Consider the following 24,487-nt stretch of genomic DNA (forward strand, 5'->3'; position numbering starts at 1 on the left):
CTCCTTGCGAACCCCATGCGCTCGCTCGCTTGCCCTGATCCGGCCGGCAATGGCCGCCGGCCCGCTGGCCAAGCCGCGCCGCCGTGGCGTCTCAACGCCGGCATGGCCTTCGCCTCGGCTGAGCTGGGCCAAGTGGTCGTGGGCCGAAGCCCCAAGCCAGGCCGCCGCACACCCCTTCGCTCGGTCTGAGCAGGCCAAGTGTGGTCATGGGCCAGATGGTTCCCACGGGCCGGCCCGGTAGGAGTAGGAAGATTTTGTTTCAGTTTTTCTTTTTATTATTTGGAAAGAGAAATGATTTGAAAAATATTTGGATACTCAAATTTGCTCCAAATCTATTGAAATAAATTTTGCTAGGTCCCTTGCCACCGGATCTACATGAGAAAATTATTGCATGTCATTTTTTGATACTTTTCTGTAGAGCTTTATTTAATCCTTGATATTGCTGATAACTTGAAAAATATGTACAAAAACCTATAGGCTTCAAAAAATTATGATTCCAAGTTTGTTAATCTTCTTATGTAATGTACTTCCTAGGAAAAATATGTGTCATGCATGTGCTATAGAAAAATAATGAGGTGTAGTTCAAGTGCCTTTAATGGCTGATTTTTGTTATTTTTGCTAGAGAGCAAAGATTGTATAAAACATGCATGTGATAATTTTTGTACAGTGATTGTATGCTATGAAGATCATAGAAAAAATACTAACTCTATTGTTTGACACTTTTCATAGTACAAAGTATTTTCATGTTCATAATCATGCCATAGCTTGTTATTTTTGTGTAGGCTAATCCACTCATTCAAATACCATGAAAATCTGATGGTAGACTACTTAGGGTAGTACTGTGATATGCTAATTTTCTAAGATTTTTCTAAGCAATAAAAATAGATATTACTATTCAAACCTATTATTAATTAGGGTTTAATCAAGTGTTGCTTTATGTGTGATTAAGAAATTAGTAAAGCTTTGGTGTATCTTTGAAGCATTTAATAAGATGTGTTGACTTAGCATATTAGTAGTAGAAGAGAATGCAGTAGATGACATGTGCTTGTAGTATATGTTCTTGGATGATGTTGACTACCTTGCATTCAAGCATATCCATTGTATTCATCTCATCCGATGCACCGATTGCATAAGCACTTACGCACATTGCATCATACAAGATCGCAAACCGAGAACCCAGTCGTCATACCCGAGGAGCCCGAGGAGTAGCTCAAGGTGCAGCCGCAGGAAGTGCCCAAAGCCGACGAGGAGGACGTTGAGGAACTTCCGTAGTGCCACGATCACCGCCCGAGCTCCTTTGAGAGAGGCAAGCCCCGGAGCATTTTCTCTCGGTTTGCAATTATTAATTAAATGGTTTACTTTAATTGATGCATTAGTTCAGGAGTTGTTTGCAACCGTTGCTGCATTATACCTTGTCTACCTTTGTTATACTATATCCTTGTTACCCTGGTATCCGCAGTCGAGTCAATGCTTAGCTGGCTTAGACCAGTAGAAGTCGGGTGATTTCCTGTCACCTGCGAGCTATAGGTGGTTACCTGGATCTGCTTGGATAACTATGTAGTCATGGTATAACTAAGTGTTAAATGAAGTTGAGACCGGACAGAGACTTATAGAGTTTTGGACTGTAGTGCTTTCTGTCTGTGTCGATTAAGGACCGACCGTTGTTGGGTCTCGAGTCATGTTGATCGCATGCCTTATATTTAGCTGGCCGAATAAAGCACCTTCCGACCGCGAAGCTGGGAGATTATTCGGGCCGAGTAGATTGCCCGCAGCACACTATGCTGGAGCAGGTGTGGTAGGACACAGGGGCGAGATGGTAAGACCAAAGTATAGTCGGTCGGCCCCCGGGTACATGTGGTTCCTGGCAAACTCGAGATTCCTAGATAGTTGACTTGATGATCAATATCTTACTTTAACGGGTGAGTGAGGTTTGTGTAAGGAATAAATCACCAGCTGGTTAGGAATCGATTCGAATCGCCATCGCTCCTGGATAGTGAGCACTTGACTTGAGTTACTTCATCGTAGTAATGTTAATGGAACACTTGGACAGTTATAATGAATATGACAATATAGAAGTTGTTAATGATCATTGGTTATCATTATTGGCTTAATCACATGTTTGCTCTAGTATAGGTACAAATCTAGTCGACAGGTTAATAATAATTAACTTGACAATAATGCTTTTGGAAAGGTTCTTGAAATGCTAAAAATGCTTCTTTTTGCAAATAAGTCAGCTACCCTACTATAAAGCCCTTCATAATCTTTGGTGTCACTTATTTTCGGTTATGTCGGGTAAGTCTAGCTGAGTACCTTCTCATACTCAGGGTTTTATTCCCACTTGTTGTAGATGGGCAGATGTATTACGGCTACTGTATCAACTGCCTTTATCCTATGATGGGTGATGCTTAGGACCATGGGCATGGTCATTCCTTATGTCTCGCCTGATGCTTTTGTTGGAGATGATCATTAGCTGGCACTGTATTTGAACTCCGTGTGAGTGTGTGTGTGGTTTTGAACACATGGCTTCCGCTACTTTTATTCAAACTCGTTTTGTAATAACTATGTTTAAACTTTGACGTATCTGAGATGCGAACTTTTATGTAATATGTGATGGTGACCGCTAAACTTATTACGATCTTGGTTGGGATGTGAGTTGGTTTGAAATCCTTCGTGATTTCATGGACTATCGGGTTATACGGGCTTAAGTTTGCTAAATCGTCTGCTCTAACGGATGATTTTTTACTTAATTTCGTATAATTGATCGGTTCTGTTACAGCTGGCATCAGAGCATGGTTTAGCGTGTTACTGTTCACAAGTGTATTTAAAACAAAAAGACATTTGAAAAATGTGATTTTCAAACTAAAAAGTGTGTTAGTGGTCATATCCTTTATGCCCAGTTAAGGACTCTAGGTGGCTTAATTAAGTACTGACTTGGGGTTCTTGCATCATATTTCTCTTTCGTCGCTCATACGGCATGCTATTGTATGAGTGCCACTTGTTTGAGTGGTAGTGTATGGATCAATTGCCTCTACGCCTCGGTAAGTGTGAGTTGTGAGAGCATGATCGGATACACCACCAATCTAGGGTGAATGCTTATATGATGCTGGAGTAATTACATGTTCTACGCATGTTTTATAAAGGTATCTCATGTGTGGGTATTCCATCTGTTGAGGCGATGCCGTCAATAGGACGATGGTTCAGGTAGTTACTACCATTATACACGTATCTGGGGATTCGTGTAGAGCGTGTAGATAAAATTTTACTGCTTTTATGCATTCATTGGGAATTGGACTGAAATGAATCTTCTACAGGTACATAACAACGCTATCATGTAGAACGTATTAGTTACGTATTTGAGAGATCGTTTGTATGCCACCGAATTCGTCGCTAGAAATTAATTATTTCATAAGTTTATGAGAACGTACGGCACGTACATACATCATATTACTTGTGCATTTCATTCATGTCATGCATTCCTCCCCTTATAAATTGATTATCTCATTTTGATAAAAGTTATATCACCTAAAATATGTTTCCCCAGGGTAATAAAAGAAATTTTGCCACAGATGGCCCGCACGAAACAGACCGCTCGTAAGTCCACCGGAGGAAGAGCACCTCGACGTCCATTGGCCTAGAGGGAGCACCGCACCATGGACACCTTCTTGAGTGAGTTTGGCATGCCAACCTTGCTTTGGAGAGTGCTCCATGATGTGGGGTACCCAGAGGGTCAAGAGCCAGTGTACTCTTGGAATGAGAGCCAGTTAGCAGAGGATGGACTTGCAGTGGTAGAGATCATGGTTCCTACTCTCGGTGATGCTCCAGATTGGGATGGTTGGCACTTGGAGTTTGAGGGTCGCACTCCTGCTGAGGGTGCAGAGGGAGCAGCTTTCTGTGTCATCAGGGATATCATGAGTAGATTTTCTAGTGAGATTGCAGCAGCTCTAGCTAGCACCTTTCCTAGAGATGATCCTTGTGATGCTATTTGGGTTCAGCCTCAGGGAAGTGCCTTGGTCAGAGGTCCAGCTGAGGGACAGGCTAGCGACAATCATGCAATGAGTGCTATGTTCGCCGCCATCAGAGCGTATGAGGGTCTCAAGAGTACCTACTGGACTTTGACTGGCTTACGTGGTCAGGATAAGCTCAAGGGGAGAAAGCAGAAGAAGAGACAGGCACGTGCTATAGCTAGTTTGCATGAGCAGTTGGCTAATATGAACTTACAGCGGAACTAGGCGGTTGAGAGAGGTGATAGAGCTATGCAGCGGGTGCATACGTTGACTCAAGCCAACAACAATGCAGACCGCATGATTAGACAGTTGGTTTAGGAAAGGAATGAAGCCTGGGACGAGAGGGACCTTCTGCTACAGAGGGTCGATGAGCTAGAGGAGTACAACAGCAACCTACATGAGGAGTTTCACGCGCTCTACAATGGGGTTGGCCCATATGCTCCACTAGACGCCGCTGGCATGGACATCGACGACGACAATGAGGACAAGCCTATAGTTTCACCTAGGGGTGATGGTGACGTCTCTGATCCCGATGATGGCCCCGAGGAGTAGGCTAGTTGCCTTGCGCTAGTATCTAGGTCCTATCGCGATGACCTTTCTTTTGATGGCATGTAACCTAATGTATTTTGTTTCGGACTTATGAGACTTGGCATGTGGTTGGAACTTGATTAAGAATGCGATATCTGAATGCATAAAAGTCCAGTGTATGTATGCTGGCAATTTGGTTGTATGGACGTGATGTTTACTGTTGAAGTAATTTGATTAAGTGATGTTGTTTTAATTGGGATGCGATTGTTGTGCCTCTATTTTATTGTATGAATTTATTCTCTCCAGTAAATTCAGTATGGCATAATTTTTCCTTCACTCGCAATTATTACAGCTTCACTCAATCATTACTTGTTGCTAAAATATGCAGATGACAAACACTCGCCGTACCACGTATGAGGCCGCTAAGACCGGTGCTAATGGTGCGGGGACCGGTGGTGGTGGTGGAAACCATGGCAACAACAATGAGCCTCCCCATGAGCCGCATTTGCCACCTCCTCCCCCATTTACCCCCGAGATGTTCCTAGCACAATTGCTCGGGAGTCAGCGCAACGCGGAACAATCTCAGAAGAACATGGAGGATTTTCTGCGTACCATCGCCAACAACGTTCAATGCGGTAACAATCAGGGTGGTGGCATTGGAGTGAACCAATATAGCAGCTTCAAAGATTTTATGGACACCAGGTCGCCAATATTCAAGGAAGCAATAGAGCCACTTGATGCTGAGGAATGTATCGACACTATGGAAGATAAATTCCGTGTGTTGAGGATGACTGAGGTATTGAAAACAGAGTATGCTGCGCATCAGTTGCAAGGACCAGTAGGAATGTGGTGGAAGCACCATCGCACCACCTTCCCTCCAAATGCTCAGATTTTGTGGAGAGAGTTCGCTGAGGCTTTTTGTGGAGTTTATATTCCACTTGGGCTGACCGAGATGAAGTTGGGAGAGTTCTTGGCGTTGAATCATGGCACCAAGACCGTGACGCAATATTTGCATGCCTTCAACAACTTGTATCGTTATGCTCCCAACATGGTTGACACCGATGCTAAGAGAATAGCCAGTTTCAAGAGGGGACTCAATCCAAAAATGATGAATCATGTGGGTACCAACAATCGCGTCAGATTCAATGACTTCATCAGCGACTATCTGAAGTAGGAAAAGAACAACAATGCCAGCACCATAGCCAAGACTCGCAAGAGAGCCCTTGAAGGTGGTCCGTCCCAAGCAAGAGCACCTGTGGGAGGTCGTCTTCCCTATTATCCATCAGCACCTGGCGCGAGGTTCAGGCCACCTTAGTAGAGAAGTCAGAATTTCTGTGGACCCCAGAAGCCTTACAAGATGGCAGTACAGCCCAACAAGGCAGCCGCAACTGTGGTACAAGGTAGTTCCAAGGGAGCTATGGGATCTGCTGGGACAGTGAGGGGACCCTACTACAATTGTGACCAACCCAGCCACTTCTCAAGGTTTTGTCCTTATCCGCCCAAGAAGAAGCAATAGACTTATAATGCTAGGGTGCATAGTACGACTGTGGATGAGATTCCTAAAGGAGAGCCCATAACTGCTGGTAAGTTTCCTGTCAACGAAAACCCTACAGTTGTTCTATTTGATTCTGGATCATCGCATTCTTTTACGAGTCAAGCATTTGCACAGAAACATGAATAACTATACACAGAATTAGGGTATGGTTACCATATAAGTTCAGCAGGGGCTGATGTTTTGACCAACCGGATGGTTCGAGGGGCAACCCTTGAATTAGGTAGCAGGAAGTTTTGAGTAAACTTGATAGTTATGCCTAGACTAGTTTTGGATGTCATTATAGGGATGAATTGGATGAAGGATTGGGGAGCAGTCACAGATACCGGAAGTCGGGTACTTACCCTTAAGGATCCCCTGGGTGAGGGTACTTTCCAAGTACCATTGCCTTGGAGAACAGACCTTATAAGTGTTACATGTGCTACTGAAGTTATTCATATTCATCAGATTCTGGTAGTGTGTGAGTTTCTGGATATATTCTCGGACAAGCTACCTGGTCTTTCGCCAGATAGGGAAATTGAGTTTGGAATTGAGTTAATCCCTGGAACAGCTCCGATTTCAAGGAGACCCTATCGGATGCCTCTAGATGAATTAGCTAAGCTGAAGAGGCAATTAGAAGATTTATCAAAAAGGGGGTTTATCCGGCCAAGCAAGTCTGAATGGGGATGTCCCGCCTTGTTTGTGAAGAAGAAGAAAGAGGGCACGTTGAGAATGTGCATAGATTACAGGCCACTTAACGCTGTAACCATCAAGAATAAGTATCCCTTGCCTCATATTGGTGTTCTGTTTGACCAGTTAGCCAAGGCTAAGGTGTTCTCAAAAATAGATTTGAGATCTGGTTATTATCAGATCAAGATTAGGCCACAAGATATATCGAAGACTGCTTTTTCCACTAGATACAGGTTGTATGAGTATCTTGTCATGTCCTTTGGCTTGACAAATGCTCCTATATACTTTATGTTTTTGATGAATACAGTTTTCATGCCAGAATTGGATAAGTTCGTGGTGGTATTCATCGATGACATTCTGGCGTACTCCGAGAACGAGAAGGATCATGAAGAGCATCTGAGAATTGTCTTGACCAGACTTAGAGACCATAAGTTGTATGCTAAGTTTAGCAAATGTGAATTCTGGTTGAAGAAAGTTCCTTTCCTTGGTCACATTCTGTCAGAAAATGGAGTTTCAGTCGATCCAAGTAAGGTGCAAGAGGTTATGAATTGGAAAGCACCAACTATAGTTCCTGAGATTAGAAGTTTCTTAGGACTAGCCGGTTACTACCGTCGCTTTATACCAGACTTCTCGAAGATTGCCAAACCGATGACAAGTCTGCTACAGAAGGATCACAAGTTTGTATGGACAGAGGAGTATGAAGCAGCTTTCCACACTTTGTGGAAACTGTTGACCACTGCTCCTGTTCTAGCACAACTAGATATCGAGAAACCATTTGATGTGTTTTGCAACGCATCAAAAACTGGATTGGGCTGTGTTCTTATGCAAGAAAGGAGAGTTATTGCTTATGCCTCACGTCAATTGAGAAAGCACGAGGTTAACTATCCAACACATGATCTTAAACTTGCTGCAGTTGTGCATGCCCTAAAAATTTGGAGACATTATCTACTTGGTAATGTGTGCAACATTTTCATAGATCACAAGAGTCTCAAGTACATCTTTACCCAACTAGAGCTGAAAATGAGACAGCGTAGATGGTTGGAATTGATCAAAGATTACAACTTGAATGTGCAATATCATCCTAGAAAAGCTAATGTAGTAGCAGATGCTTTGAGCAGAAAGTCACATTACTTGAATGTGCAGCCATTACTCGAAGATGGGTTCGATCTGATGCATCCTGCTGTGTTACATAGTATTCAGATTAGTTGCTCTTTAGAGAGTAAGATAATAGAAGGCCAGAAAACCAACAAGGGAATATTCCACATCAAAGAGAAAATAAAAGAAAAGCCGTCTCAGCACTTTAAAGTGGATGAACAGGGCGTGTTGTGGTTTGATGACCGTCTTGTGGTTCCCAAGGATCGAGAGCTTAGGAATAAACTCATGGATGAAGCTCACCTTTCTAAGCTATCTATCCATTCGGGAAGTAGTAAGATGTATCAAGAACTAAGACCTCATTATTGGTGGACCAAAATGAAGAAAGAAATTACGGCATATGTTGCTAGATGTGACACATGTTGTAGAGTGAAAGCCATTCATCTGAAACCTGCCAGTATATTGCAACCCTTGTCAGTCCCTAGTTGGAAGTGGGATGATATAAGTATGGATTTTATCTCGGGTTTGCCCACAACTCAAAAAGGACATGATTCGATTTGGGTGATTATAGACTGTCTTACCAAGACCGCTCATTTCTTGCCTGTCAAGACAGAATATCGACCATCTCAATATGCCGAGAAGTATATCGCAGAAATTGTAAGGTTGCATGGTATACCAAGGACTATAGTATCTGATAGAGGGTCATAGTTCATGGCTCACTTTTGGGAACATTTACACAAAGGCTTAGGAACTAGTTTGATTCGCAGTACCGCTTATCATCCTCAGACAGATGGTCAGACTGAACGAGTGAATGCTGTTTTGGAGGATATGTTAAGAGCCTGTGTATTGTCTTCTAAGGGATCATGGGAGTCATGGTTATCATTAGCTAAGTTTTCTTATAATAATAGTTATTAAGAAAGCATCAAGATGGCTCCATTCGAAGCTTTGTATGGTAGAAAATGTAGAACACCATTGAATTGGGTCGAGCCAGGAGATAGAAGGTATTATGGCATTGACTTTATAGAAGAAGCCGAGAAGAAAGTTCATATTATTTAGCAAAATATGAAGGCAGCCCAATCATGTCAGAAAAGTTATGCAGACAGAAGAAGGAGACCCCTAGTGTTTGAAGTTGGTGACTATGTTTATCTGAAGGTCACGCCAATAAAGAAGAAAAGGTTTGGAGTCCGAAGAAAGCTTGCCGCTAGATTCGTAGGACCATACAAGATCTTGGAAAAAAGAGGTCCAGTAGCTTATAAGTTAGAGTTACCTGAGATAATGAGTACCGTCTTCCCAGTTTTCCATGTATCACATCTCAAGAAGTGTTTGCGTGTACCGGAGGAAAGAATAGAACCTCAGGGCATCCAACTCAAATCAGATTTGGTGTATCGTGAACAACCGGTCCGTGTGTTAGACACTAAAGAACATGCTACTCGGAATAGTGTGGTGAAAACATACAAGATACAGTGGGATCATCATGATGAGGGAGATGCAACTTGGGAAACGGGAGAATATCTACAAAAAGCTTATGAAGATTTTTATAACAAATGGTTCATAACCCAAATCTCGGGACGAGATTTTTATAAGGGGGAGGGCTGTAACACCCCGGTGTTATACCAGCATTTAGGCACTGCAAATCATGCATACTATGCATCATTAAGCATCCTAATCATACATACCTAATCATGTAAATAATAACTAAAACCCTGCTTCCCACAGCGTCGTGCGCTTCGCCTCGGCCCAGCCCAGCCCCGCGCGCGTCTGGCCTATCGACCGCGCTGCGCCGCGCCATTCGCCCGCGCCGCGTCCCGACCGTGTCAGAACACGACCGTCGTGTGTCGGCCATGCGCCGGCGACGCTCGCTGTGCGGCAACCATGGCCTGCGTCTGCTCCCATGCGCTCACCTACACCTGCCGAGTAGCGCTGCGCTCTCCACTCTGCTCGCCTCCCCACTCAGCCAGCCACAGCAGCCTCAGCTCCCACTCGCAGCAAGCTCACCACCGAGCGCCACCGCAGCCCCGCCGGGCGAATTCGCCGCCGGTGCTCCACCACGGCCAGCAAATCCAGTGCACCTAGCTCCGCCTCGCTCTCCGGCACCTGGTGCTCGTGGTTGTGACGTCTTTTGAGCCAAGGTAGCGCATTCTTCGCGCTTCGCCGCCGTCGGCCATGGCGCCGCCGTGCTCGACCGTCGTGGAAGGCACCCTTCCTCCCCTCCTCCACCCTTCCTAGTTGCCTGCTCGGGTTCACCACCTCCTTGCAAACCCCATGCGCTCACCCGCTTGCCCTGACCCGGCCGGCAATGGCCGCCGGCCCGCTGGCCGAGCCACGCTGCCGTGGCGTCTCGACGCCGGCATGGCCTTCGCCTCGGCTGAGCTGGGCCAAGTGGCCATGGGCCGAAGCCCCGAGCCAGGCTGCCGCACGACCCTTCATTTGGTCTGAGCAGGCCAAGTGTGGCCGTGGGCCAGATGGTTCCCACGGGCCGGCCCAGTAGTAGGAAGATTTCGTTTTAGTTTTTCTTTTTATTATTTGGAAAGAGAAATGATTTGGAAAATGTTTGGATACTCAAATTTGCTCCAAATCTGTTGAAATAAATTTTGCTAGGTCCCTTGCCACCAGATCTACATGAGAAAATTATTACATGTAATTTTTTTGATACTTTTCTGTAGAGCTTTATTTAATCCTTGATATTGCTGATAACTTGAAAAATGTGTAGAAAAACCTATAGGCTTCAGAAAATTATGATTCCAAGTTTGTTAATCTTCTTATGTAATGTACTTCCTAGGAAAAATATGTGTCATGCATGTGTTGTAGAAAAATAATGAGGTGTAGTTCAAGTGCCTTTAATGGCTGATTTTTGTTATTTTTGCTAGAGAGCAAAGATTGTATAAAACATGCATGTGATAATTTTTGTACAGTGATTGTATGCTATGAAGATCATAGGAAAAATACTAACTCTATTGTTTGACACTTTTCATAGTACAAAGTATTTTCATGTTCATAATCATGCCATAGCTTGTTATTTTTGTGTAGGCTAATCCACTCATTCAAATACCATGAAAATCTGATGGTAGACTACTTAGGGTAGTACTGTGCTATGGTAATTTTCTAAGATTTTTCTAAGCAATAAAAATAGATGTTACTATTCAAACCTATTATTAATTAGGGTTCAATCAAGTGTTGCTTTATGTGTGATTAAGAAATTAGTGAAGCTTTGGTGTATCTTTGAAGCATTTAATAAGATGTGTTGACTTAGCATATTAGTAGTAGAAGAGAATGCAGTAGATGACATGTGCTTGTAGTATATGTTCTTGGATGATGTTGACTACCTTGCATTCAAGCATATCCATTGTATTCATCTCATCCGATGCACCGATTGCATAAGCACTTACGCACATTGCATCATACAGGATCGTAAACCGAGAACCCAGTCATCATACCCGAGGAGCCCGAGGAGCAGCTCGAGGTGCAGCCACAGGAAGTGCCCAAAGCCAACGTGGAGGACGTTGAGGAACTTCCGGAGTGCCCCGATCACCGCCCGAGCTCCTTCGAGAGAGGCAAGCCCTGGAGCATTTTCTTCCGGTTTGCAATTATTAATTAAATGCTTTACTTTAATTGATGTATTACATTTAGGAGTTGTTTGCAACTGTTGCTACATTATACCTTGTCTACCTTTGTTATACTATATCCTTGTTACCCTGGTATCCACAGTCGAGTCAATGCTTAGCTGGCTTAGACCGGTAGAAGTCGGGTGATTTCCTGTCACCTGCGAGCTATAGGTGGTTACCTGGATCTGCTTGGATAACTATGTAGTCATGGTATAACTAAGTGTTAAATGAAGTTGAGACTGGACGGAGACTTACAGAGTTTTGGACTGTAGTGCTTTCCGTCTGTGTCGATTAAGGACCGACCATTGTTGGGCCTTGAGTCATGTTGAACGCATGCCTTACATTTAGCTGGCCAGATAAAGCACCTTTCGACCGTGAAGCTGGGAGATTATTCGGACCGAGTAGATTGCCCGTAGCGCACTATGCCGGAGCAAGTGTGGTAGGACACAGGGGCGAGATGATAAGACCAAAGTGCAGTCGGTCGGCCCCCGGGTACATGTGGTTCCTAGCAAACTCGATATTCCTGGATAGTTGACTCGGTGATCAATATCTCACTTTAGCGGGTGAGTGAGGTTTGTGTAAGGAATAAATCACCAGCTGGTTAGGAATCGATTCGAATTGCCATTGCTCCTAGATAGTGAGCACTTGACTTGAGTTACTTCATCGTAGTAATGTTAATGGAACACTTGGACAGTTATAATGAATATGACAATATGGAAGTTGTTAATGATCATTGGTTATCATTATTGGCTTAATCACATGTTTGCTCTAGTATAGGTGCAAATCTAGTCGATAGGTTAATAATAATTAACTTGACAATAATGCTTTTGGAAAGATTCTTGAAATGCTAAAAATGCTTCTTTTTGCAAATAAGTCAGCTACCCTACTATAAAGCCCTTCATAATCTTTGGTGTCACTTATTTTCGGTTATGTCGGGTAAGTCTAGCTGAGTACCTTCTCGTACTTAGGATTTTATTCCCACTTGTTGCAGATGGGCAGATGTATTACGGCTACTGTATCAACTGCCTTTATCCTACGATGGGTGATGCTTAGGACCATGGGTATGGTCATTCCTTATGTCTCGTCTGATGCTTTTATTGGAGATGATCATTAGCTGGCACTGTATTTGAACTCCGTGTGAGTGTGTGTGTGGTTTTGAACAAATGGCTTCCGCTACTTTTATTCGAACTAGTTTTGTAATAACTATGTTTAAACTTTGACATATCTAAGATGCAAACTTTTATGTAATATGTGATGGTGACCGCTAAACTTATTACGATCTTGGCTAGGATGTGAGTTGGTTTGAAATCCTTCATGATTTCACGGACTACCGGGTTATATGGGCTTAAGTTTGCTAAATCGTCTGCTCTGATGGATGATTTTCTTACTTAATTTCATATAATTGGTCGGTTCTATTACACCCACCAAACCCTCAAAAGGGTGCCGCACAACCAACACAAGATGAGAATCACACAAGCCACGAGCAATTTACTAGAGTACCTTTTAGCTCTCCGTCGGGGAAAGGTCAAGAACCCCCCAAAATCACCACGATCGGAGCCGAAGACAATAACCAACCTTCGCTCGACAATCCTCGTTGCTCCAAGCCATCTAGGTGGCGGCAACCACCAAGAGTAATAAGCAAATCCCGTAGCAAAACACGAATACCAAGTGTCTCTAGATGCAAACACTCAAGCAATGCACTTGGATTCTCTTCCAATCTCACAAAGATGATGAATCAATGATGGAGATGAGTGGGAGGGCTTTGGCTAAGCTCACAAGGTTGCTATGTCAATATAAATTGCTAATAGAGTGAGCTTGAGCTAGCCAAACGGTATTTATAGACACCCCCAAACAATAGAGCCATTGGCTCAATTATTAGACTGCCTATGGGATGATCAGATGCACCGGTCGTGTGCACCGGACGCGTCTGGTCGGTGAGCGGATGCCTCTGGTCACATGCGTCTGGTCGCTGCCTGACCGCCACATGTCCCATTCAAACAAAGTAGCCGTTGCTGCCATGAGTACCACACTCAACTACGACCAGACGCGTCCGGTGTGGACGACTAGATGCAGGAGGGGCAACGTCTGGTCGAGTCTAGAGAGCTCCTAGAGCCGCTCTAGGCCGACCGGACGTGTCCAGTCACACCGGACCGGACGTAGGAGACTCAGCATCTGGTCAAGTCCAGAGAGCTCCCAGAGCCGCTTTGGGCCAACCGGACACGTCCGTTCACACCAGACCGGACGCTCCCAGATTCTGATCAATTATAGCGCTGAAACCTGAGAGTTGCTGGTTCACACCGGATGCATCCGGTCGCTTCTCTACAAACCTGAACCGAGCTAACTCACATTGACCGGACGTTGAACAGTAACTCCTCGACGTCCGGTCGCTCCACTAAGCCAACGTCCGGTCATTAATATCGGACGCATCCGGTCGCCATATCGGACACGTCCGGTCACTCTGTGACCAGCACGACTAATTTCTTTTGAACTCTATCTTCCTCACCCTTGCTCAAATGTGCCAACCACCAAGTGTATCACCTTGTACACTTGTGTTAGCATATTTTCACAATTATTTTCAAGGGTGTTAGCACTCCACTAGATCCTAAATGCATATGCAATGAGTTAGAGCATCTAGTGGCACTTTGTTAACCGCATTTTGATACGAGTTTCACTCCTCTTAATAGTACGGCTATCGAATCTAAATGTGATCACACTTGCTAAGTATCTTGATCATCGAAACAAAATGGCTCCTACTACTTATACCTTTGCCTTGAGCCTTTTGTTTTTCTCTTTCTTCTTTTCAAGTCCAAGCACTTGATCATCATCATGACATCACCATCATCATGTCATGATCTTCATTTGCTTCACCACTTGAAATGTGCTACCTATCTCATGATACTTTGATAAACTAGGTTAGCACTTAGGGTTCATCAATTTACCAAAACCAAACTAAAGCTTTTAATCTCCCCTTTTTGGTAATTGATAACAACCCTTGCACAAAGATATGAGTTGAAATTAAATTGAATCCATATTGCTTGCCTAAGCATATTTACCATGTGTAAAAGGATATGGACAAGTTTTATCAACTTTATATGGTAGCAATTGCTCCCCCTACATATGTGCTAAGAGTTTAGATTGTAGCTTGCACATATGCTTAGATAGGATATATAGGAGACAATGTCTACCAAATGATGCTAAGGTATAAAAGATGGACCTTTGAAGTATGATACCAATTAGAGTGCGCCAATATACCATCCTTAGCACCATTAGTAACTAGACATACACAAAAACTAGAATACCCTGTGAGATCAACATTAGAAGTAAGGGTCTAGTTTTCATAATGTGAGCATGAGTCTAGTTACTTAACCTATGCATGCTAGTTTTTTATTTCATCATTCAAACCTACAACTAGCATACATCACACAAGCATGGATATTGAAATTTAAAACTTGTGTCATGTAAACAAATATATGAAATGCGCATTTAAATGCACCATATAAGTTCATGAGCTTGCTCCCCCTACTTTTGTGCTCAAAATTTTAATTGATCCCCTTCCTTTTGTCACATCTCTCCCCCTATGTTAAATTATCTCCCTTGTTGTCTTTTCACTATCTTAGTACACTATTTCTCCCCTTAACACTTATATCTTTGTTTTTCTCCCCCTTTGTCATCATTGACCACAAAGGTTTAAAATGTAGATAGGTTGAGATTATCAATGTCAATCAACGGGGTGAGGATCATTTTCCCAAATTTGGTCCAATCTAGATCATTTGCCAAAGATATTTAACCCGGTTTAATCCAAGGACAAGCTTCTTCACACCTTTAAATAAGGGCTATCTTGTACCATGTTGAGTTAAACACTTAGAACTCATTTTCTAGATCAAACACTAGGTTTACAAGCCCACAATCATGTCATATGCTACCACTAGACCAAAATAAGCATAGAAGCAATAGTGGTACCATACAATCATCAAATTCATTTTATTTTCATGAATGAGCCTATTAAAGTAAAAAATGACTAGATGCACTAAACATGTCCTTAGCAAGGATGTATGCCATGCCGATCAACTTTTACCTTGGATTCCTCAAAGGAGAGGCATGTCATATAAGTGGGGGTGCATCAACACATATTTGAGAAATTCAATATGTTTCAACTCATTCCTTAGCTTGCAAAACCTTTTCTCATCCAATAGCTTGGTGAATATATCAGCAAATTGATCTTCGGTGCCTACACTCTCAATACAAATGTCTCCTTTTTGTTGGTGATCTTTTATGAAATGGTGGCGGACATCAATGTGCTTTGTTCTTGCATGTTGAACTGGATTGTTGGTTAACTTAATTGCACGCTCATTGTCACATAGTAATGGCACTTTCTTGAGCTTGATTCCAAAGTCATTCAAGGTGGCCTTTATCCAAAGTATTTGTACACAACAATACCGACGGATATGTATTTGGCTTCAGCGGTTGATAATACAACACTATTTTGCTTCTTTGATGACCATGAAATAAGTGATCTTCCCAATAATTAACATGTGCCTGAGGTGCTCTTCCTTTCACCCTTTCATCCCGTATAATACGAGTTGGAGTATCCAACTAGCTCGAACTTTGCTCCTTTGGGATACCACAAACCAACATTAGATGTATGCCTTAAGTACCTCAATATTCTCTTTGTAGCCTTCAAATGACTTTCTCTTGGTGAGGCTTAAAATCTTGCACACATGCATACACTAAACATAACATCCGGTCTTGATACGGTCACATAGAGTAGGCTTCCAATCATAGACCGATACAATTTTTGATCCACCATATTTCCACTTGCATTACTATCCAAGTTGTCATTTGTTTCCATTGGTTTAATGGATGACATAAATAAGAAATGCTCATAAAATAAAGCCAATCTTGATCTTGTTTGTACACCTCTCAAAATATCTCAAATTATAGTGTCTAATGGATGATCCCTTGCAATATTGGTTGGTTGGAGTATTGAAAGTTGATTGCTTGCACTTGCTTGATTATTAGGTTGAGATGATGTACTAGCCACTTGATCTTGTTCATTATCATGAGAGCCACTTATACTAGCTTAAATTATATCATCTTGCATATTTGAGTTAGAGAGAACTTGTACTTGATCATCTTCATCATCATTCACTTACCTAGGCCTCAATTCACCAACATCCGTGTTCTTCATGGCATTTGAAAGTTGAATGCTTCTAACATCTTCAAAGTTCTCATTCTCTTCTTATGAACCCTTGGTTTTATCAAATTCAACATCATAAACTTCCTCAAGAGTACCACTATTCAAATTCTAAACTCTATATACTTTGCTAGTAGTTGAGTATCTAAGTAGGAATCTTTCATCACATTTCTTATCAAACTTGCCCAATCTAGTGCCTTTTTTCAAGATATAGCATTTGCAACCAAAGACCCAAAAATATACAATGTTGGGCTTTCTACCATTCAAAAGCTCATATGGTGTCTTCTCTTTCAATGGATGACAATAGAGGCGGTTGCTACAATAGCAAGTCGTGTTGATAGCTTTGGCCCAAAAAGATTGACTTACATTGTACTCACTAACCATAGACCTTGCCATATCAATGAGTGTTCTATTCTTCCTCTCAACAAGGCTATTTGATTATGGAGTATACTTGGCTGAGAATTAATATCTAATTCCAAATTTATCACATAACTCATCAATTCTAGTGTTCTTGAACTCACTACCATTGTCACTTCTAACTCTCTTGATGGTTGTTTCAAACTTATTGTGAATGCCTTTGACAAATGATTTAAATGTTATAAACACATCACTTTTGTCCAATAGAAAGAATACCCAAGTATATCTAGTATAATCATCCACTATCACAAAGCCATATTTATTTCCACCGATGCTAGTATATTGTGTTGGCTCAAACAAATCCATGTGCAACAACTCAAATACTTTACTAGTGTTCATCATGCTTTTCTTAGGATGGGTGTTTCCAACTTGTTTGCCGGCTTGACAAGAGCTACAAAGCTTATCATTCTCAAACACAACATCTTTCAAGCCTCTAACCAAGTCATGCTTAACCAATCTATTCATTTGTTTTATTCCAACATGACCAAGCCTTCTATGCCATAACCAACCCATGCTAGACTTAGTGAACAAACATATAGATAGTTGAGCTTCACTAGCATTGAAATCAACCAAGTATAGATTCTCATATCTAAAGCCTTTGAAGATCAAGTTAGAGTCATCTACACTTATGATCTCTACATCATCTACCCCAAATATGCATTTGAATCCAAGATCACACAATTGAGCCATGGATAGCTAATTGAAGTTCAAGTTCTCTACTAGCAACACATTGGATATGCTCATATCATTGGATATTGCAATCTTACTAAGCCCTTTGACCTTGCCTTTGCCATTATCACCAAATGTGATACTTTCATAATTATCATTGCCATTGGTATTGATTGAGTTGAGCATTCTTGCATCACTTATCATGTGTTGAGTGCACCCACTATCAAGAACCCAATGCCTTCCTCTGGCTTTATAATTGACCTACAAAAGAAGGTCAATTCTTTTTTGGTACCAAAACTTGCTTGGGTCCTTGAAGGTTAGTCACTAAGCTCTTTGGTACCCAAATGGCTTTCTTTTTTGAGCCCATCCATGGTGCGCCAATGAACTTAGCCTTCACACCATTTGTACCCTTAGTAAGCACATAGAAAGAATTAATCTTAATTGAGGATACATTAGCATTTTTGCTTTTGTTCCTGCAATCATGCTCTTTGTGACCAACTTGCTTGTAACTAGTGCAAACCGACCATTGTTCTTCACAAACTAGTCTTGTGAGGAGCAAAGGCCGTCTTGCCTTTCTTGGGGATATAGCCTAATCCCTCTTTGTAGAGAGAGGCTCTTTGGCTACCCAAGCATATAAGGAAACAGTCCTCACCACCATAGGTCTTAGCCAAGGTGTGAGTGAGCTTATTGACATCCTTCTTGAGAGTCTCATTCTCAATCATTAGTGAGGCATCACAAGTGAAACCATCACTACTAGATGAGGTGGAAGTAGAAGTGCTACAAGAAGGGTTAGTGGGAGCAACAATGATAGGCATAGATAATGATTCATCAATTAGGTCACAAGTTAAGCCTACATTATAAATCTCAACATGCTTCTTCTTATTTTGTTCATTAAGCAAAGAAGAATGAGCTTTTTTAAGCTTCTTGTGAGCCTTGCCAAGCTTTTTATGGGCTTCCTCTAGCCTGTCATGAGTTTCTTTGAGCTCATCAAGGGCTTGCTTAAGGGCTTTTACTTCCTTATTCAAGCTCTTGCATTCATTTCTCTTAATGTCAAAAGTGTTCTTTAGCATCTTCTAGCATGTCAAATAGTTAATCCTTAGTTAGTTCATCATCATCACTATCATTTTCATTTTCATTATCATGTTCATCATTACTTCCATCATCACAAGTTTGTACCTTAGTGGTATTAGCCATGAAGCATGATGGAGTGTCGAAGAGAGAAGGCTTCTCATTGATAGCAATTCTTGCAAGTGCCTTCTTCTTGGAGGTCTTGTCATCATCACTATCATCATTACTTGAGGAAGCATCACTATCTCAAGTGACCACATATGAACCACCCTTCTTCTTCTTGAAGGTCATCTTGTCCTTCTTCTCTTTCTTTTCTTTCTTGTTCTTCTTCTTGTTCTTCTTGTCATCATCATTATCACTATTGTATAGGCATTGAGCAATATGATGATCCTTGCTACCACACTTGAAGCACCTCATTGTTTCATCCTTGTTCTTTGATGATGACTTCTTCCTTCTTTCACGATAGCCCTTCTTCACCATGAATTTACCAAATCTATTCACAAAGAGAGCCATCTTCTCATCATCAAAGCTTGAGTCTTCATCTTCACTTGATGATTCTTGCTTTGCCTTGCCCTTGAATGATATGGCATTGAATGCCACACTCTTCTTCTTCTCATCCTTCTTTTCATCTTTCTTCTCCTTCTTTTCTTCCTTCTCATCATCATCTCTATAAGCATCATCGGTCATGATATCTCCCAAGATTTAGTTTGGTGTCATTATGTCCAAACCGGTCCTCACTAGCAAGGTGACCAATATGCCAAATCTTGCAGGGTAAGCATCTCAAGAACTTATGAGAGAAGTCCTTATCCTCCACCTTCTCACCAAGTGCTTTGAGATCATTGACAAGCACTTCCATCCGATGAAACATGTCCGGCACACTCTCATCTTCCTTCATCTTGAAGCTAGCAAATTTCTCTTTGAGAATGTATGCCTTTACACCATTTATTGCCTTGGTGCCCTCGAAATGATTCTTCCAACTTCTTGCAAGCCTCATGAGCCATCTCAATGATCTTGATTTGTTCAAATGTTCTCTCATCAATTGCATCATGAATGACACTTAGAGCAATGTCATTGTTTTGAAGAAGCACTTCTTCAGTCACGGTGAGATTTTTTGGATCATCAATCTCAATTTTGGTTTCTACCACCTTTCACACCCTTCTATTGATTGACTTGATATGTGTGGTCATCTTTAATTTCCAATATGGATAATTTGTGCCATTAAATTGGGGTGGCTTCTTGGTGTTGTTGATTTGAGCTATTTTTACACCGAAGGTTGTTAAGTCTCAAATCACGGTGACCTTGGCTCTGATACCACTTGAAAAGGTCCTAATGGCTAGAGGAAGGGTGAATAGCCTATTAAAAATTTCTACAACAATACTTAGCAAACTGGTTAGACAATTATGAGGCGAAGCAAGTGTTGCGCTAGCCTACTAAAATTGTAAGCCACCTACCACAACTCTAGTTTCTATAGTCTTTATCCACACATTGGCTATGTAACTACATTAAGTTAGTGTGCTCTCAAAGGCTAACTAAAGAGCTACACTAACCAAACTAACAAGCTCTCACGACTATCTACACTAAAAAGCTTGACAACTAGTTTGTGGTAATGTAAAAAGATAGAGCAAGATGGATATACCATCGAGTCGAGGAATGAACCAATCAATCACAAGGATGAATACCAATGAATATCAATCACCTCGGAATCAAATGATGATACAATGATTTTTTACCGATGTTCACTTACTTGCCGGCAAGCTAGTCCTTGTTGTGGCGATTCACTCACTTGGAGATTCATGAGCTGATTGGCATCACCCGCCAAACCCTCAATAGGGTGCCGCACAACCAACACAAGATGAGAATCACACAAGCCACAAGCAATTTACTAGAGTATATTTTGGCTCTCTGCCGGGGAAAGATCAAGAACCTCTCACAATCACCACGATCGGAGCCGGAGACAATCACCAACCTCCGCTCGACGATCCTTACTACTCAAAGCCGTCTAGGTGGCGGCAACCACCAAGTGGAACAAGCGAATCCCACAGCGAAACACGAACACCAAGTGCCTCTAGATGCAAACACTCAAGCAATGCACTTGGATTCTCTCCCAATCTCACAAAGATAATGAATCAATGATGGAGATGAGTAGGAGAGCTTTGGCTAAGCTCATAAGATTGCTATGTCAATGCAAATGGTCAAGAGAGTGAGCTAGAGCTGGCCAAATGGTACTTATAGACATCGCCAAACAATAGAGTTGTTGGCTCAGTTATTGGGCTGACTACGGGATGACCGGACACACCGGTCAGTGTGCATCGGATGCGTTCGGTCGTTGTCTAACCGCCATGTGTCCCATTCAAATGAAGTAGCCATTGTTACCATAAGTATCACACTCAACTACGACCGGACGCGTCTGGTGTGGACGACCGGGCGTAGGAGGGGCAGCATTCGGTCAAGTCTAGAGAGCTCCTAGAACCGCTCTGGGCCGACCGGACGCGTCTAGTCACACTGGACCAAACGCAAGAGACTCAGCGTCCGGTTGAGTCCAGAGAGCTCCTAGAGCCACTCTGGGTTGACCAGACGCTCCTAGAGTTCGATCAATTATAGCGTTCAAACCTAAGAGTTGCTGGTTCAGACCGGACACGTCTGGTGTGGCGACCGGACACGTCCGGTCACTTCTCTGCAAACCTGAACCTAGCTAACTCACATTGACCGGACGCTGAACAGTAACTCCTCAGCGTTCGGTCGCTCCACTGAGCCAAAGTCCGGTCATTAATACCAGACGCGTTCGGTCGCCATATCGGACACGTTCGGTCACTCTGTGACTAGCATGACTAACTCCTTTTGAACTCTATCTTCTTCACCCTTGCTCAAATATGCCAACCACCAAGTGTATCACCTTGTGCACATATGTTAGCATATTTTTACAATTATTTTCAAGGGTGTTAGCACTTCACTAGATCCTAAATGCATATGCAATGAGTTAGAGTATCTAGTGGCACTTTGTTAACCGTATTTTGATTCATGTTTCACTTCTCTTAATAGTACGACTATCGAATATAAATGTGATCACACTTGCTAAGTGTCTTGATTACCGAAATAAAATGACTCCTACTATTTATACCTTTGCTTTGAGTCTTTTGTTTTTTCTCTTTCTTCTTTTCAAGTCCAAGCACTTGATCATCACCATGGCATCACCATCATCATGTCATGATCTTCATTTGCTTCACTACTTGAAATGTGCTACCTATCTCATGATCACTTTGGTAAACTAGGTTAGCACTTAGGGTTTCATCAATTCATCAAAACTAAACTAGAGCTTTCAGCGCTGCCGTGCTCCGTGACTCTACCATCTCCTCTCCTTGTTGCGCGGCGGGTGGCGGCGTGGCCAGTGGCGGCTTCACTGGCTCAGCTCGTCCGGTCTGGCCGGAGCACGCGGTGGTGGGACGGAGGCGCAGCCGGCGGCGGGGTGCACGACCGGTGGTGGGGTGAGCGGACCGAGACGCCGCAACCATAGCGGAGCTGGGATTGGTCCGTGGTGAAGTCCGCGTGGGCTCTGGCGGCGTGGTCGCGCGGGCAGCGGGCTCCGGCAGCGGGGCGCGCAGGGGCACGACGGGAGCCGAGGAGCCACACATGGCCGACGACGAGCTACGCGCGTCCAACATCGGGCTCGAGGTGGACTCGCCTCACCGCGCGCATCCGTCGCTTGCCCTCGAGGTCAACCACGCGCCGACGCTCGCGCAGGCCACACCTGCCGAGCCACCGTTGTAGGCATATTTTTCTGATAAGATGGAGGTAGAGGAAGATGACACGACGAGGAGGAAGACGGTGACTAGGTCACTTACGGCTTGGGCCCACCGACTAGAGAAAGAAGGGTATTCTAGCATATCGTTACTGGTCGGGCCCACATATGAGTTGTCAAACGATGAAAACCTAACCGAAGGTGGACATAATAGCGTGGAAAGAAAAAAAAATAGCGTCATGACACCTTCAAAGTTCGTAGTGACCTATGGATATAGAGCACGTTTCGTAATGGCACACCGGTAGAAGGCTCCTTCCTCTTCCTCCGCCCCCAATCCCCCCTCCTCGTCTCGCCACAGGCCACAACCCTAGCTGCCCCCGAATCCATGGATCCCAGCAAATCCAGCACCCCTCCGCCGCCTCTAGTCATGGGCGCCCCCGTTGCCTACCCTCCGGCGGCGTACCCTCCCGGCGCGGCCGCCGGCGCCGCCGCGTACGCCCCGCAGCTCTACGCGCCGCCCGCAGCTGCCGCGGCCCAGCAGGCGGCCGCCGCGCAGCAGCAGCAGCTGCAGATGTTCTGGGCGGAGCAGTACCGCGAGATCGAGGCCACCACCGACTTCAAGAACCACAACCTCCCGCTTGCCCGCATCAAGAAGATCATGAAGGCCGACGAGGACGTCCGCATGATCGCCGCCGAGGCCCCCGTCGTGTTCGCCCGGGCCTGCGAGATGTTCATCCTCGAGCTCACCCACCGCGGCTGGGCGCACGCCGAGGAGAACAAGCGCCGCACGCTCCAGAAGTCCGACATTGCCGCTGCCATCGCCCGCACCGAGGTGTTCGACTTCCTCGTGGACATCGTTCCACGCGACGACGCAAAGGACGCTGACGCGGCGGCCGCCGCAGCTGCTGCGGCTGCCGCTGCCGGGATCCCGCGTCCTGCCGCGGGAGTACCGACCACCGACCCCCTCGCCTACTACTATGTGCCTCAGCAGTAATGTATCATCATCGCCTTGTTATCGTTCCGTAAGCGCAGATTTGTTTGTGACTGTCTTAGTTGTGGCGGCTGCTGTTACCGCGTAATAAGACTTGTGATTTATGGGCCTCACTCGAGCTTAAGAATTGAGCGTTTGATTCTAGAATCCGGGTAAGATTGTTGTAAGTGGGGGCGCCCTTTGATTGTGCTGGTAGTGTATGCCTATTGCCTAAGCCTAACTCATGTGATGCTGTAATGCGACAAGTATTATGCGGTTGTCTGGTAATTATTGTGCAATTACTGCTCTTCATGCTTATGTGTAACACTCTAACCAGAATGTGGCTGTCTCATGAAGGTGCTTGTGTGATGCTAACAAGCTTAAATATTTAAGTGATTTGAGCTTTGAAGAGTGTTCTTTAAATCTGTATGTTATACTATGCTGAGTAGTAGTTTGGCAGGGCATGCAATCGGTTGATAAACCGAATGGGTGAATGTATTTGATTAGACAACAGGTTTCTTCTTCTTGTCGTTGTCTGGTTAATTGGATATACTTTAGTTGTTTTACTGTTTCCTTTTTAGATGATCTCCTTTTGTTGACACATGTTTTGTTTCAAGCTAGTATTTTAATGGATTATATAAGGTTTATCATTATTTCTTTAAAAAGCTTTCAAAGTTAGTATATTTAAGCATGATTTTTCATTATTGATCAGTTAGTTCTGCAGTGATGACCTGATGATCTGTTTATTGAAGGGTCATTACCTTAAACTGCAGATTTATGTGTCTGCAGTCTGTATTCATTTCCTGTTATGCGCTTGTAGAATATAAAGCGTATATATTATTGGAGCTTGTTATGCGCTTGTAGAATGTAAAGCATATAAATTATTGGAGCTTGCAATGAAGAACCGTATAGCTGTGCATAAAGGATACTTTATTTGTCCAATTTCCAGTTTTTCAGTGTCCACACTTCTGACCACTGGGGCTCAA

The 24,487-nt window shown here is 43.5% G+C and overlaps 1 protein-coding gene across 1 annotated transcript; it reads left to right on the top strand.

The window, feature by feature from the left end:
* The first annotated feature begins 22,811 nt into the window (after positions 1-22,811).
* On the top strand, positions 22,812-23,818 carry LOC136551990 (nuclear transcription factor Y subunit C-6-like). The gene has a single exon (XM_066543535.1). It carries the CDS (start codon positions 22,917-22,919, stop codon positions 23,523-23,525), a length of 609 nt encoding a protein of 202 aa, XP_066399632.1. The 5' UTR covers positions 22,812-22,916; the 3' UTR covers positions 23,526-23,818.
* Positions 23,819-24,487: the final 669 nt, after the last annotated feature.

Source organism: Miscanthus floridulus, chromosome 4, assembly GCF_019320115.1.
Source record: "Miscanthus floridulus cultivar M001 chromosome 4, ASM1932011v1, whole genome shotgun sequence".
Lineage (NCBI taxonomy): Eukaryota > Viridiplantae > Streptophyta > Magnoliopsida > Poales > Poaceae > Miscanthus > Miscanthus floridulus.

What these genes read in the sequence shown, in the direction of transcription:
- LOC136551990 (XM_066543535.1), top strand. Translation starts at nt 22,917, where the DNA reads ATGGATCCCAGCAAATCCAGCACCCCTCCGCCGCCTCTAGTCATGGGC.